Genomic DNA, 16,762 nt, shown 5'->3' on the forward strand with positions numbered 1-16,762 from the left:
GGGAGCTATTGTACTGTGATAATATGGGAATAAAATGGGAGCTCAAACATTAATCAGTTTCACATCTAAATGTATGCAGTGCACCACCTTCTAAAAACCAGGATTGTCCTAAAAGCTCCACCTGCTCAGCTGTTGAAAGGCCCAAATTCTTCTGGCTGGTTTTTCTTTAGTCAGTTCTACGTCCACTGTTTGTAGAAACAGCAGAGGCATGTTTGGGCCTTCTTGGCCTGCCCAGTGATGTAGGGTTGTCGGTCCAAGATGGACCCTCAGATATGTGCACTCCCACAAACTTGGGGCTCAGCAGCATTGTTTGTTAGTGAGGGATGCCATGAGACACTTCTCCTCAAGTCAGCAAGAAATCTCTTTGTTCTTCTTCACGTCGAGTAACATATTGCCGTCATTAAATCACTGAAGTAGGCGCTCACCCTACCCCCATAGATGGCCAACCATAGTTGATGATGAGACTGGTGCTGTAGGTGGGCACTCTAGTATGAAGAGCAGTGGGCTCCCTGCACAGCCCCTGTACACACTGATGGTCCATTTAAACAATGTTACACTAGCCAAACAAGTCTGTTTAGTCCTTTCATTAGCAATGCTGATCAGTTTCTCCTTAGAGGTGGCAAAACTACTAATGGACACGGTACCATAGACCCAGAGTCAACTGGCGATAAGGAGACAACCTTGTCAATACAAAACAAAAGGCTGAACGTTAGGCTTGGTTAAACTAATCCATCCCAACCAACGTGTTCAGGCAGTAGACAACGTCTTCTTAAGATGAAAACATTGCTCTGGGTGTGGTAAGCGTCGCCCTCTTGATGCACACCGCTTTTTCTACGTATCAGAACTAAAGTGGACATATGCCAGAGTCAGCCAAGGACGCTGAAGCAAACTCCTCCTACACGCTTTCCTAATGCACCCAAACAGTCTGATATCTATTTTTTGTCATTTCCTTTTTGTTTGGTTGATAATTTGGTTTTCCAGTGTGTGTGTTACCCACACAGGAAAAGCTCTGAACATATCCAGTGGCTGGATGTGTTTTACCCAGCAGCCATCTGCAGCGACAGACAGTGATTGAGAAACTCACTGCAGGTTACCCTAAAGAGTCCAGTAAAGCCAGTTTAAGTGCCAGAGCCTGTGTCACAACATACCACCCCCCCCCCACACACACACACACAGAGACACTCTTAAAAGAGCAGGCTGAACTGCAGGAAAACAGATTGCTCAATGCCACATCTGATTCTCCCATGACTGAAAGTGTCTGCAAACGTTGTGTCTGCATGACAGCTTCCACTTTAACACCTCATTTTCCATTCAAATCCCTCCTCAGAGGAAGCATGACTATTTATAGAAAAATAACCATTTTATCAGTTTGGTCATTTCACTCAGTCACTGTCGCACTAACATTATGGCACACAGAAAGTTTTCAACTTCTCACTACTAGTACTCCTCACACATGCTAATAAGAAGGTTGAGCACAAAGACAGCCAACACATGGAGACCTGTCATCGCACCTGAGCAGCAGCAGCAGCACCGGTCCAGGATCCATCCATAGCAACGCTGGACCTGCTTCATCCTCAAGCACTCATCCTACATGCACACCTGTCTCCTCACGTGCAAACTAACTTCTCTGAGTCGATCACAGACGGTTGATCAGAGGTGTGTGTGCACAGGAGGAATGTCCGCTCCACACTGCTGGGATCCAGAGAGAGGGAGAGATGGCAGCTGAGGGGGAGGAGCCTTCACCAGTTGCCCCTCCCGCCGTCTCAGACACACTTTGCTGCTCTGGAACAGAAGTCACTGTTAATTATTGTGGAGGCCTTCTGTGTTCTGTGTGCAGCGCAGGGACTCCGGTTCCAGCGCTGTGTGTGGTTTCTCCTAAACACTTTTTCTCAGAGGTTCCCTGGCTTTTTTGGCTTAAATCTGGAGCTCTGCAGATCACTGCTCTCACGCCGTTTCCACCTTAGCTGTAAAAGACTACTAAGATTGGCAGAAGCTCAGAGTTCAGAAGGGGGAGGTTTTTCATTTTTAACCATTGGTAGGGCTCAGTTCAGGACTTCTACACAATATCTTTAGACTGTAATATAATCCTTTGTTGTTTAGGCTGGATGCAGGGACAGTCTGACATGTTTAATCAAATCTATTTTCAGATAAAAATAGATCTTTTATTCAAATATTGAAAAAGCTTTTGAAGTAGTGTGAGTTTAAAAAGAGTTAGCTGTGAGAAATTCTACAGCCAAGTGATGAGTCAGCCTGTTGTGCCTCGACACTTGTAGCAGTAGGAAATAACATTCATTGTTATGGTGACACAAACAGATCCACACCAGCCTAAATGTCCGAGTTCTCCCAAGGTTTCTCGCTTTAGCAGTTTTATACCAGCATTGTGGAATCCTGCTGTGACAGACTCAAGTTCACGCACTAGTTTAGCAGACAAATTCGAACTAATTTTTCATCCAAAGGTACATCTTGACCACTAAACTTTACTCTTTACGCTCTACATACATGTATTATTTACAGTAATTATCCCCATAACCTTTGTAAATGTGTCTTGTCCTCTATCCCATCAGCTGAGCTCTCATCTTGCTTTTGCTGCAGGCTTCTTTCTATTTAACAGCAATCCTTGGTGTCTGCTAGAGGTGGATGTGCCTTGTGAGATTAAAACAGCCTTATGGCGCCTGACTCACACAGTGGTATCTGGTAGCTGTCAGCATGCAAGTTAGCGGAAGCTGCTATAAGCCTGCAGATACAAAGGAGCTTACATTAAGATCGACATCCTGGTAGAGATATGTTAGGTACGCTTTAGAAGCAAGAGGGGAAGTGAATCTTGTGTTGGTGGAGTTGAGTAACGCAGCCTTTGGATCAATCTGGACAACAACACTCAGGCACATGAATACTGAAGGAGCCTCCAGCACGTTTAAATAGTGTATCTAGCAGAGTTTTGGTTACTTGGAAGCAAATTAAGACATAGTGACAGATTTGGTAAGACAGCAAAAATATCTCATCTGGCCATTAGCCATTAGTGATGCCTTCCACCCGCTGCAGCAGACTGTAGAGGAGCTGAGCAGCTCCTTTAGTGCCAGGCTTAGACATCCTGTCTGTAAAAAGGAGCGCTACCGCAGGTCATTCATTCCTGCTGCTACCAGATTATACAATGCTGCACTATAACTGTAATTATAACTGTAATAATTAATGTGCAATTCTATTTAATACACCGCACAATAATCCTGAAAGAAGTGACTTCTGCTGCTAGTACACCTGAATATATGTCAATACACATGTATATAAGTCACCGTGAATGTACATAAGACATCCTCTGCCTCATTTCTATTTTCCTATCTACTTCTTTTTGATCCACTGTATAAACGAGGACACACTGTATATACCTGATGCACCTTGTCCTGCTTGGCACCTTCTAATTACTGCATTTGGTCATTTCTGGTTCAAAATGTAAAAAATACTTCAACTGATCAAACCTTACCTGGAATTGTTTGAAGCACAGTTTGAGATTTATGAAACCTTTATTCTGTTCCTCAAAACAAAAAGACTCATTTTGAAGCTTTCTTGTATCTTTTCATAAACCACAGATCTCTAAGAGCAATAGCAAAAAAGAAAAATCAAAAGCATCTCACGTCGTCATGAACCAGAGGTTTGTTGCCTTGTGAGCTAAAGCTCCTCTACCCACTGTCGTCACGTTGTAGGAAGCAGGAGGACACCAAAGACGTGATGAAATCTCTAGATTTCATTACTGTAGCTGAGATACTTTAGTATTATTTTATTTACTGAATCCTATGGTAATATGTTTATGTCTAATGTTAAAAGGAATGTACTTTAAAGCAAAGACTTTGGGAATAATTAGATTTGTCTTAGACCTATGAAGAATTAAATTCTGCAACACTTTGAACATCCTTTACCTTCGTCTTACCTCAATACTCCAGCAACTCACAAATACCAGTCCTAATGCTGGAGCTGATGTTCCAGTCTGCCACATCGTACTTAAGAACTTTATCACTGTGTTTGTAAATTATTATTTTGTGTTGATAGGTACTGAGTATACATGCAGTCCAAAATAGGTCTTTCAGAAAAAGATTTAACAAAGAAAACTGTCCACATCTGCTCCACCCTGTTGAATGTGGCTAAACTGTGTTCAACCTCTTATGATTTTACTGAAAAAATGTATTGTGTCCATAAATAAAGCTGAATGTTGGAATGGAAACTGCTTCCTTACTGTTTAGAAAATGTGCAATTCAGATTATTGTATGTAGAGTAAAAAGCCTTAATTACTTAGGCTGCTGGAGGACGTCAGGGCCTATTTCTCTCATTCTGCTGAGTTCTCCTACTGCTCTTCTATTTGCATTTTTTTTTGTTAGGGTTAGGTTGTGACTAGGTGTGAGGCAATTACTTTAATTGCTGTAAACAGTCAAATATACCATTTATTATATTTATAAATATTCTGCTTTAGGCTCCTTAGAGTATTGCATTCTGCCATAACCTACAGGGGACAGTAGAGAAGTATCAATGATGGAGGATCCAGACAACAGAAATTATAACTTTACTGCTGTTCCCCATCCTGACCAAGCATGGAGTGACAGTAGAGAAAAACAACTTCATTTTAAGAGAAAGAAGGCTTCAGCAGAACCAGGATCAGAGGAAGCCGTCGTGGCAGAAAAGGACCCATACAAGCATACCTATTTCATTCTGTACATTTTAAATTCACCAGCTTTTTCCTACTTTTCTAAAAAGGAATACAATTACCCAGAGCTGAGCTACACTGGTATTAGTATCGACACTACTGAGTATTGGGTCACTGGAGACTAAAAGATGACTGTCTTCAGGTTAGCATCTGAAGGAAAGTATGGTCCTCCCAGCAGAGAGAGATCAGCAGATTCTGATGAGCTCTGCAGCAGCAGATCAGGCAACACATGAGGACACAGCCTAGATAAAGTGCTTCAGCAGCTCTGTTTCTCTGCAGTGTCCCATTTTGTTCACCTTCAACTTCTAGTCACGCTGGCCAGCAGGAAATGGCAAATATTAGGTGTGAATGCTTTGACTGCAGCTTTTCATACCACAGTCTTATGACTAATGTAAGAGGCAAAAACCCAGAAAGGAGCAAATCAACAGTCACAAACCACCCCAAATTCATTTGACACACTACTTTAAAGCTACCCCATAAACAAGTGCTCTTATTAAAAATGTAGGCAGAGTTATCGTAGATTTTAGACATTTTCTTCCAGCTTTAGTTTGCCAGCAGTGAAGAAGCTGTGGCAGAAATTCAAGCTTTTCAGTCTGATGTGAATAACGGCGATTAAGGATGTGCCGTTTAATCTGCTCCATTCTTCCTTTCACTTCAAGTTAAACTTTCACAGTCTTTGAGAGGACAAGGAGACCTACTTTATGAAGCAGTCACAAGACACTTGCTGCTGCTGCCCCACCACACACACACACACACACACACACACACACACACACACACACACACACACACACACACACACACCCAAAGGAGGCAGAGGGCTTATACAAACTCAGCAGTTGCAAAACTTCCATTCAAATAAAATCTTCAGAGTTAGTCTTGACTCACAACTTTTCATTGTACATTTACACAATCATGCATTGTAGGCTTTTATCACTGGACGGTGACTAACAGCTGGAAGGGCAGCACCTTAAATCTGGCACAGACCAACAGTGGATCTTATTAGTCACGCACCAACTAGTCAGGGCATAAGGATGAGTTTTAGATTGATTTTTTTAAAATCTACATTATGTTATAATCTGGATTAGCCATGGGAGGGTTGCAGAAATACAGACATCAAATTTCAGACATATGACCAAAATAACAGTGTCATTTCCAATTGCTGTGACTGCAGTTATTCTATTTGCATCTGCCCTAAACCTAAGACAACTTAACTGACAAAGCAGGAAACTACATGGATGTAACAGGTAGAGCAGGAAGCGGTAATCTCACTCTGGGTGTTGGTCTCAGACTTTAACCAGGAGGAATCCCCCAAAGAGCCAAAAAGCTCCGACAGGTTTTAAAGCCATAAGTGGAGCAGCAGGCCCTGTTAAGTCACAACACTGTCTGGAAGGCGGGACATTTACAGCAACGATGTACAAAGTCTGAAAACAGTCTGATAAAGGCCTGATAGAGCTGATCATGGGGGCTAAGAACATGAGCAGAACTCATCAGCACCAACCCTCCTCTGATCCTGTATGACTGCTGCAGGCTGCTGCAGGCAGGAAACAAACGTCTGCAGTATGTCATGATATCATGCTTGCCCCTCATTGTTAAATGGAACGCCACCTGATGAGAGTCACACAGGTCAATAGCACCATCTGCAGGGCAGACAGAGACTTCTCAGTGTGACCACAACCACACCCAGACCATGTGTGTTACATCTGTGTACAATGGAAGCCATGAAGACTTTGTAAATATCAGCTTGATGTCCCCTGCCTCATTCCCTACAGTGTTACAAGGTATCACCATCTATTTCACACAGTGGCAACATCTGAGGACTTCACTCTGCAAGGTTTAAAGAGTAGATGTTTTTGCAGTCGCATTCAAATTATTTAATTCAATTTATTTTGTATATAGAGCACCAATTCACATCATTTAAGAGCTAATCAGCTGAGAAGTGCATTACACTGTGTAGTCTGACTTGTTACTGCCACAACCAGCCTGAGCTTCTTAAGCAACATGAGCTGCAGAAGCTCATCCCTGGATCAAAGCCAGAGTTGAGCCTTCAGTAGCACTGGCATCAATCAACCATGCCTGCTCATGACTCTGTTGCAGTTCATCAGGATTGCTTCCCTCACACCCTTTTGATGGATACTTAAGTGACGGTTCACTGAAAACAACTTCATATTCCAGGCTGATGGGATTTAATAAAGTCCTGCATACATGACTATGAATACATACAGGTGCTTGTCATGTAATTAGATTATCATGAAAAAGTTACAATTCTTTCAGTATTATATTCAAAAAGTAAAACTTGTATAATATATTCATTACACACAGAGTGATATTTCAAGTGTTTATTTCTTTTCATTTTGATGATATCTGACAACTAATGAAAACCCCACATTCAGTATCTCAGAAAGTTAGAATATTACTTAAGACCAATGCAAAAAAAAAAAAAAAAAGCATTTCCAGAATATGTTGGCCAACTGAAAAGTATGTACATGAAAAATATGAGCATGTACAGGACTCGGTACTTAGTTGGAGCTCCTTTTGCCTGGATTAGTGGCTCTGCTCTGGTGTTATGAGAGCCCAGGTTGCTCTGATAGTGGCCTTCAGCATTCTGCACCGTTAGGTCTGGTGTATGGCATCTTCCTCTTCATAATACCCCGTAGATGTTCTGTAGGGTTAAGGTCAGGTGAGTTTGCTGGACAATTAAGAACAGGGATACCATGGTCCTTAAGCCAGGTACTGGGAGCTTTGGCACTGTGTGCAGGTACCAAGTCCTGTTGGAAAATAAACTCTGCATCTCCATCAGGTTGGTCAGCAGCAGGGAGCATGACGTACTCTAGAACTTCCTGGTAGATGGCTGCGTTGACCTTGGACCTGGGCCCAACACCAGCAGATGACATGGCGCCCCAAACCATCACTGACTGTGGAAACTGTACACTGGACCTTAAGGCAATGTGGGTTCTGTGCCTCTCATCTCTTCCTCCAGACCCTGATTTCCAAAGGAAATGCAACATTTACAGAACATGGCTTTGGACCACTCGGCAGCAGTCCAGTCCTTTTTGTCTTCAGCCCAGGAGAGAGGCTTCTGACGCTGTCTCTTGTTCCAGAGTGGCAGAAACAAGCAAAGCGACAGCTGACACCATGTCCTGCATGCGTCTGTCTGCTGGTTCTGGAAGCTCTGACTCCAGCTGCAGTCCATGCTTTGTGGATCTCCTCCACATTTCTGAATGGGTTTTGTTGTTTCCCAATCCTCTCCAGGGTGCGGACGTCCCTGTTGCTTGTACACTTTTTTTTCTACCACATCCAGCCAGCCCTTTCAGCAATGAGCTTTTGTGTCTTGCCCTCCATGTGCGAGGTGTCAGTGGACGTCAGCAGTCTTCCTCATGACAGAGTGGCCTACACAACTAGACAGACAGTTTAAAGACCTTTGCAGCTGTTTTGAGTTAATTAGCTGATTAGAGTCTGCCACCAGGTGTCTTCAATATTGGACCTTTTAACAATATTTCATTTTCTGAGATACTGAATTTGGGGTTTTCATTAGTTGACAGTTATAATCATCAAATTAAAAGAAACACTTGAAATGTATCATTCTGTGTGTAATGAATGAATGTACAAGTTTCACTTTAATGGAATTACTGAAAACAATCCTTTTCATTATATTTGAATTATATGAGCAGCTCCTGTATGAAAGCCTACTCATTTAGTAATTCTGCTAGCTTGTCATAATTATTGTAAAATTAGCCTATTTTGTCAAAAGGAAGGTGCTTTACTCTGAAACGGTATCAGTCCTGTTTTCATTAAATTTCTTTAGATGCCATGTTAGAAACCTTGAAACCAAACCAGTTTATCGATGGTGATAATTTGTTCACATTGCTTGTGACGTCTCCTTCCATGCAGCGTCAGCTTCCGGTGACCAGCTGAGTGCTGGTACTTCAAGAGAAAGGCAGAAACAGAACCAAAACGGGGGAGGCCCAGCTAGATTCAGAACTCAGGCGTAACCAACCTCATGAGATACAATAAAAAAATGTGTGTCCACTGTATGCTTTGCTACTATTTTCTTATTTTTGTGCAAAGTTCTTGCAGAATCACTGTTCGCCTCCACTGCCCCGACATGCTCAGCATCACTCACTGATTTAAAGAACATCTTTCTTCTTTATGTTCAATTTATGTTCCAGCGTGATCCAAAACTGGAAGCTATCCAAATACCCAGCTGGGTGCTGGATGGGTGAGATAAGCCAGGACGGCCTACCTACCACAGGATGAGCTTTAGCCCAGAACCAGAGCTGCGGTGCCATGCTCTTCCCAGTCAGTCATGGGAAATGGGTGAGAGCTGCGGGTCCAGAGACCAGAGGCCGTTCATTGGGAACACACAGGCCTACATGAAATTGTTCTGAACTTGACCTCTGGCCAGAGAAGAGAAGAGATTCCAGGTAGTATTTATAGTCTCAAACCTTATCTCTTCAGGGTGTTGACATCACGCACGTCATAGCAACAGCTGTTTCAGCTGCAGCCAATCAGGCCTCAGAAGAGCAAGTATAGGCTTTTTCTGTGCGTCACTGTTAACAGTCAGTCAACAGGAGTCTGCCAGCAGGAGAATTACAGGTTGGGTGTTCAGGAGCCTCATGACAAACTGTGAAAATGATCCTCCTACCTTTCCCTGAACTGAAGAAGCAGTCCATCTCAACACTGGATCGTGAATGAGAGACGCAGAGAGCTGAGCTGGGAACCAGTCCTTCCTGTGGCGGGCTGCGGTCGGTGGTCCGCACCAGACACCAGCCAGGCCGCTCTGTGGGTCGCTCCAACAGCTCCACGGTCTGGCCTGCAGTGCGCACAAGACAAAGGGTTCTCACTTTAACGAAATTCAAAATGGATGACTAGGCGCAATGTGTGCACTGGTCTCACCTGTGCTAATTGACAGCTCTGTGCTGCATCCTGCTGTGAAGTCATGGAGGACCACCGTCAGCTCACATCCACCAGAGAGCTGCGAACAGAGAGAATCTCACGTCACAACCAGCAAAACAAACATGTCCTGTTGCTGCTCAGGGCTCAACACACCAATGCCCACATTCAGAATATTAACTTTGTGATTTTAGTAGCAGTTCTACTGTCCCTCCCCAAGTCAAGCTGAAGTCCAGCTGTAGTAGCAGCAGGATGGAGAACAGGACATACAGGCACCGTGAGGACACACAGTATGATCCTGACGTTAATCAGACAGACATACAACTCTGGTCCTGCTTAGTCTGTGCCACGTTACCTGTTGTGGACTATGCAACCGGAGCTCTAGCAAACATAAGCACAGCACTTCAGCTTTGAATGAGCAAAACTTGAATTTATTAAAGGCTCTAGCTGTGATAGAGTCATTCCATTTACAAATAAGGGATGAAGCAACAGACATTTTAGTAGACCCGTGCTGAACGACCATATTGAGGTCGACCGGAGGCGGTGCCGTTGGGTCACAAGATCCATTACTATTAAACATGGAGGTGAGAGACCACAGCCTTCTAAAAGTTACTGGACATTATCAAAATCTTAAAAGGCTCGGTGTTTAACTAATTTTATTTTTAATTACCAAAAATAAAGTATTACTTTTATAAATACATATTCTGCCAATGTCTAATAACATCACATTAAAAAGAATCAAGTTTATTGCCAAGTAGGTTTGCACTTACAAGGAATTTGACTTGGTGTTGATGGGGCAGACAAAAAAATTAGTATATTATATATATATATATATATATATATATATATATATATATATATATATATATATATATATATATATATATATATATATATATATATATATATATATATATATATATATACATACACACACACACATACACACAGAAGCTATATACACTCAGTAAACTGTGCGTTAATGTAACGCAGAAGGTCTGGAGATGCTACGTTGGTGTAGCTTGTAAGTCCTGAACAGAGGAGAGAGTCAGTGTCCAGTTTCACGGGCAGCTCTGGTCCTTGTTCATCAGGCTGGTAGCAGATGGTAAAAACTGTTGTTGTGGCGTGAGGTTCTGGTCCTGATGGAGCGCAGCCTCCTGCCAGAGGGAAGTGACTGAAATAGTCTGTGACTGGGGTGAAGGGATCAGCCACAATCTTCCTGCACGCCTCAGAGTCCTGGAGGCGTACAGGTCCTGGAGAGATGGAAGATTGCAGCCAATCAGCTTCTCTGCAGACCTGATGACACGCTGCAGTCTGCTCTGGTCCTTAGCGGTGGCACTAGCGTACCAGATGGTGATGGAGGAGGTGAGGATGGACTCAATGATGGAGGAGTAGAACTGCACCATCATTGTCCTTGGCAGGTTGAAGTTCTTCAGCTGCCTTCTTCAGGAAGTCCATCTTCTGCTGGGCTTTCTTGGTGAGGTAGGCGGACTCGTCACCATCAGAGATAAGTCCCATGAGAGTGGTGTTGTCAGGAACTTCAGGAGCTTGACAGACTGATGACTGGAGGTGCAGCTGTTGGTGTACAGGGAGAAGAGCAGAGGAGAAAGAACACAGCCCTGGGGGGAACCAGTGCTGATGAGCTGTGAGTCAGAGTCATGTTTTCCCAGCTTCACCTGCTGCTTCCTGTCAGACAGGAAGTCTGTGATCCACCTGCAGGTGGAGTCGGGCACATTCAGCTGGGAGAGCTTCTCCTGAAGCAGAGCTGGGATGATGGTGTTGAAGGCAGAGCTGAAATCCCCAAACAGGATCCTGGCGTAGGTTCCTGCAGAGTCCAGGTGCTGGAGGATGTAGTGAAGGGCCAGGCTGACAGCGTCGTCTGCAGACCTGTTGGCTCTGTAGGCAAACTGTAAGGGGTCCAGGAGGGGATCTGTGATTTATTTAAGGTGTGAAAGCAGAAGGCGCTCAAAGGACTTCATAACCACAAAGGTCAGAGCGACGGGTCTAAAGTCATTAAGTCCTGTGGTCCTTGGCGTCTGGGGAACAGGGATGATGGTGGAGGAAGCAGGCTGGTACATGACATGTCGCCAGTGAGGTGTTAAAAATGTCTATGAACACTGGAGACAGCTGATCAGCACAGTGCTTCAAGGTGGATGGAGAGACTGAGTCTGGTCCAGCAGCTTTCCGAGGGTTCTGTCTTTTGAAGAGTTTGTTAACATCTCTCCCGTGTATGGAAAGAGTTGTCACTGAGGAGTGGAGATCATTCTGAGGAGGCATGGACTGAAAACTGATGCAGAGGTTGCAGGCTTTATGCTGGACAGGTATGTTCATTTAACATAATTGCTGTTATGTTAGAAACAGGCAGTGTAGTCCAGAAACTACTCTGTCCTCCCGACAGCAATGGGGTATTTTGTTCATCTCCCTCTCCGGTATGCATGCACAGTACCCGGAGGGATATCGGCCCGTTCACTGTCTATAGTACAGCAGCAGGACCGGCCTGGTCCCTTTACTGGTGATTAGAGACACTTATTTTAGATCCCAAATAAGCAGCTGCACATTCAGAAACAAGCCCAAAAAAAACAACCCATTGAATTTACAAGTGACTTTAGAAAAAAAAAATAAGTGGACTTGCCAGCAATGCCAAAAACCATTTCACACACTGATCGTAGCTATTAGCTATTAGCAGTAGCTAATACGTGGAGGACTCGTTTACATTGTCACATTTATTATACTCCGAGCCTTCCATAGTAGCTATTGCAGCGAAGTCGTTTGTAATTCCTTTAGCGCACCACTAGATGGTGTGCCAGTGTAAAAATCTTGTACACCAGGGGGTTTAAAGGCATACTATGCAACATTTTTCACTTAATGTGTTCCATACCATTTTGGATGATTAAATGAGTCATTTCAGGTTGAACAAAGGTTTTCTCGGCCGCCCTGGTGGTCTGTGGGGGAACTTGTAATTGCAGGAGCCCTCGGCCCGCACACACAGGCTCAGAAGTCTGGTGCATCGCGAGAGTCGGTCTTGCTTTACGGCGAGAACTGCTACACACCCCCAGTGAAAGGCGTGCTCGTTGCTAGCGCAGTGGCGATATTTGTGCAGTTATCATGGCGGAACCAGCGAGAAAACAGCGAAAGCCCATGTCGGAGCAGGTAGGAAAGAGGAAAAGGGCTCTGGACAGAGAGAGGAGTCGTACACGGGTGAACATAGAAGGCTGCAAGGCTGACGCAGACCTCGCGTTTCTGCTGATGCTATAGTAAGTAACATTGGAATGGTTTCTCTCTCTCTGTGTGCATGTTCATACTTTCACTGTGTTAGTCATTGTTTGTACTGCCGTTTTTTCCACTATTCGTTGCGTTCGCCTGTCTGCTAAGCTCAAAACAACCGCGCCTGGCTTGACGGAGAAACCAGAACAGCTGAGCATCTTTATGACAGTGCACTTTTACTTTCACCCTCTGGGGGGAGCCTCGCTGGAAAATCAACCACGGTTGCATAGTATACCTTTAATGCTTGTAATACCAAAGAAATGTAGTGATATATTTTACACTTGACACAGTTTAAATGCTGCTTCGATGTACAGCCAGGTATTGGCAAATGCTTTTGGCAATGCAGGATACACAAATAAATGATAAAAGTCTAGAAATGTAGACCATCCTTGGATTTCACACATTGCATTACCCCTTGCATTTCATGGTATAAATGAATATTAACCTGAGGCCATAGGCTAGGTCTGCAAGTAACAACTGCACCCAAATAAGGTATCAAACCCATCAATCTGTAAAAAAAGGGAAAAGTTAGAACCACTCTAAAACAGAGCAGCACACATCCAATAAGTGAGGAGTAACATGTGCTCAAAGTGACCTTTGTAACCCATGTTAATATTTAGCCCAGTGATCTGGAGAGTGAAGCCAAAACACTGAAAAGTGCTCACATGCTGCAGGCTGAAGCTTCATGGCTCTAACGTACGCTGACCATCAGCCACATTAACCTAGAAAACACAAACTGAGCTGCCATCCGTCAGTGTTTACACTTTACACGAGCCTGATCTGCAGTCAAATTAAAGAACTCAGAACAGGCTTCGAGACACAAAATCCAACAAATCCCAATTTAATAATTGCTATGTCTAGGCAGAGGAAAACTGTTTTAGCATCTATCGATAGCACCTGGGACTGTTAAAGGAGCAAAAAGCAATATTTCACTAGTAGGCGGGCTTTTGAGCACCGCCTGTAGACCAAAACAAGATGTGTGACAAGCCACTCCTCTCTACCTGCACGGTAGCTGAACCCCCCCCCCCCCCCCCCCACCTATCGCCTCGTATGCAGTTATTTGAAAAGGATAAATCCACAGCATATCTGTTTAAGAATTTTCTGACAAAAGATAATTTCTCCTGAAATTTCCTATCATGCTCTCCATTTCATAACTAAAGATTTTGAAGGGGACATTTTAGCCCTTAAATACATTTTGTTGTGGAGTCTCTAGGAGTACAGAAAATGTTAATGTAGTCTGTCCAGGAGCTGCGTAAATATTTCTATATTCCTTTTGGGTTGAACTGTACAAGCAGCTTCTAAACTTATTGTGAAAGATAATCCGATGAAGGAAAAGTTAGCACCGCAAGCATCTGCAGATTAGTGCGACTGTGTCCACCACTGAAAAAGGGGGAATGTTGGGCTATATTAACACCTAATTTTAGCTCCACTTAAGCCTTTGACTAATAATGTTTAATGTTAACATCTTGTTTGGGGTTTGCATAACTGCGACTGATAAGATGTGTACTGTAGAAACATTCACTACGGACTGCAGAGCTAGTCAAACCAGGGTCTTTCAGCAACATCATTCTCCAAATAATCCCATTTATGTTGGAACAGCACATTTTTAAGACAAACAGTGAATTAGCTGGACAAACTGTTAATAAATGTTAGTAATGGCAGGGTTCAAATGGGGCCATGTTGTCGTCCTCCATTTACTCCATTTTCCCTGTTTTGGAAAATGTTAGATGGCGTGTGTGTTTGTGAGCTGGGCTTAAGATCTCCTAGCAACAAAGACTGTTGTTTCTATAAAGGTGCAGGTGAACTTTTACCTGACAGATGGCTCCACACACACACACACACACACACACACACACACACACACACACACACACACACACAGACACAGACACAGACACACACACACACTTCACTCTTTCTGGCTGATTAGAGCTGCGCTCATGTAAAGAGGACCTCTGCTCTGAGTCTAACCAACCTGTAGGCTGCTGGTCACACAGAGCTGGGTTAAAAGGAGAGGTTCATAATCAACCAAACAAAATCTCCCAATATTAACTTCAAACTCTTCTGAGCACCAATCTGAGTTATTTGACCTATTCCTCATATTCAAAGTATATATACAGAACTTTGACTTTAATGTTTCAAAGATTTTACTACAGAGGTTTGGCTTTAAATATGGAATCAGCCAAAACCATAGACCAGGGATTCCCAAACTGTGGTGCGCGAGCTGAAATCTGTAATGGCGGTTTGACAGTGTTGTTTCCCCACACCATAAAGACGTGTAAATAAACATTTCCTTTGTGGAAACTAAAATCAAAACAGCAAGTTTAATAAATAAATAACATGTATTGACATGAAAATCTGTTTATTTGAAAAAGTCTTCATTTTAAGATGACTTTATCGTCAATGCGTAGAAGAAGCAGCTTGTGCCTCTACTTCATTGATTCTCGCTCAGTCTCTCTTTTGATCGCGCAGCGCGTCCAAACAGCACTGCTCATGTTGCGGTGACTCTGCAACATGCACAGTAACCCGCACTGACGCGCATGACTCGCCCCCCCCCCCCCCCCGCTGCAGCCTCCACCATTTATTGAGCATGGTCACGCACAGAGCTGCAACACGTTTCATTGAGATTCAGACAGGCACAGTTCATTTTACAGATGCGGTTTTAGAGCATATTCAGACAGGGACAAACTGGCAGTACTGAGGGGAGCTGAGGTGTGTTGTCATGGCCGTGTTTACCTGCTGAATGTAATTTATTAATCGTTCCCAGACCTCAGTTGAGAGTGATAGGTTTCCTTCTGTTACCCACTTGTTTCTTATGTAGTTTGTGTCACAGTGTTTAGGATAGAGTACCATTGTACAGTATGGAGACAAGTTTTTTGCATGAACCTGACTTCAACAGAGACAGGATCACATCAAAAAGTCCTGATTTGGCTGTTTCCCAATTGTCACGTATATTTTGATTGAAATAGGCCCTTGTCACTGAGGAACCTGTAGATATCTAAAAAAAAAAAAAAAAGAGTTCCTCAAAACTCTGAAACACCCCCTTATTTGTAAATGTATAGTAAGTGGTTAATCCTTTTTGAGTCCAACTTCTAAATCTCCCATCAGTCTTGTTCGGTTTGAAGGCTGAATCAAAGGCACACCATCTGAGTATTTTTATCTGGTTTCCCAATTTACAAATTTTAATTTCCTTTCTCCAAGACTCTAGCATTGTGTGTAGCATTGACTCGTGTGGTATTCTCATCCCCTCTTGTAAATCCTTATCCATTAACACTGATATTAAAGGTATTCCTTGCACCGTTGTTCCTTCCAAATCTTTCCACCCTGCATCATAAGATGCAGAGCATAGACAGAATGCTGCTCTTAACTGAGCTGCAAGGTAATAAACCTGCAGATTAGGAAGAGCCAGTCCACCTTTCTCTTTCTTTAACTGCAGTGATTGGCTGAACTTTTACTGCAACTTCCACCCTCTAGAAGAACCAACTCAGTTTATCTGCTTAGCTGTGTTTCTCTACTAGATGAAGTAACTAAAGTGACTGCCATTACTTTACTTTTCTCTTTTACTCCTGGATCAGTGCTTCCGTGTTCATTTTGTGTCTGCTCTGTCTTCTCAAAGCTGCCATCAGATGTAGCAGATGGCTGTCCACACTGAGCCTGGTTCTGCTGGACATTTCTTCTTGTTCTTCTCCATTGTCACAACATGCATGCTCAGAATGAGGAATCGTTGCAAAGCCATCAACACAATGCCAGTGACTGTCCACTATGGCTCCATGCTCATCCAGGAGAAGTGATTGCTGCAAGTCAATGCTTCCATGCAACCTGCTGGCTTTCCTTAGATAGAAAACTGACAATATGTCAGGAAGAATCAATTGAACTGACTTTGTAAAGAGTTTTGACACTATAAACATACGGTGAATA

At 43.3% G+C, this 16,762-nt stretch overlaps 1 protein-coding gene across 3 annotated transcripts in view; it reads right to left on the reverse strand.

Moving 5' to 3' along the window:
• kalrna (kalirin RhoGEF kinase a) overlaps positions 1–16,762 on the reverse strand; it is a 254,875-nt gene that overhangs the window by 69,557 nt on the left and 168,556 nt on the right. For all 3 annotated transcript variants that reach the window (XM_036138726.1, XM_036138725.1, XM_012878426.3), the window contains exons 39-40: positions 9,584–9,662; positions 9,333–9,500 (exon numbers count right to left, since the gene is read on the reverse strand). In XM_036138726.1, the coding sequence (XP_035994619.1) occupies positions 9,333–9,500; positions 9,584–9,662 (247 nt within the window). The remainder of the gene's footprint in view (positions 1–9,332; positions 9,501–9,583; positions 9,663–16,762) is intronic.

Source organism: Fundulus heteroclitus, chromosome 7, assembly GCF_011125445.2.
Source record: "Fundulus heteroclitus isolate FHET01 chromosome 7, MU-UCD_Fhet_4.1, whole genome shotgun sequence".
Taxonomy (NCBI): domain Eukaryota; kingdom Metazoa; phylum Chordata; class Actinopteri; order Cyprinodontiformes; family Fundulidae; genus Fundulus; species Fundulus heteroclitus.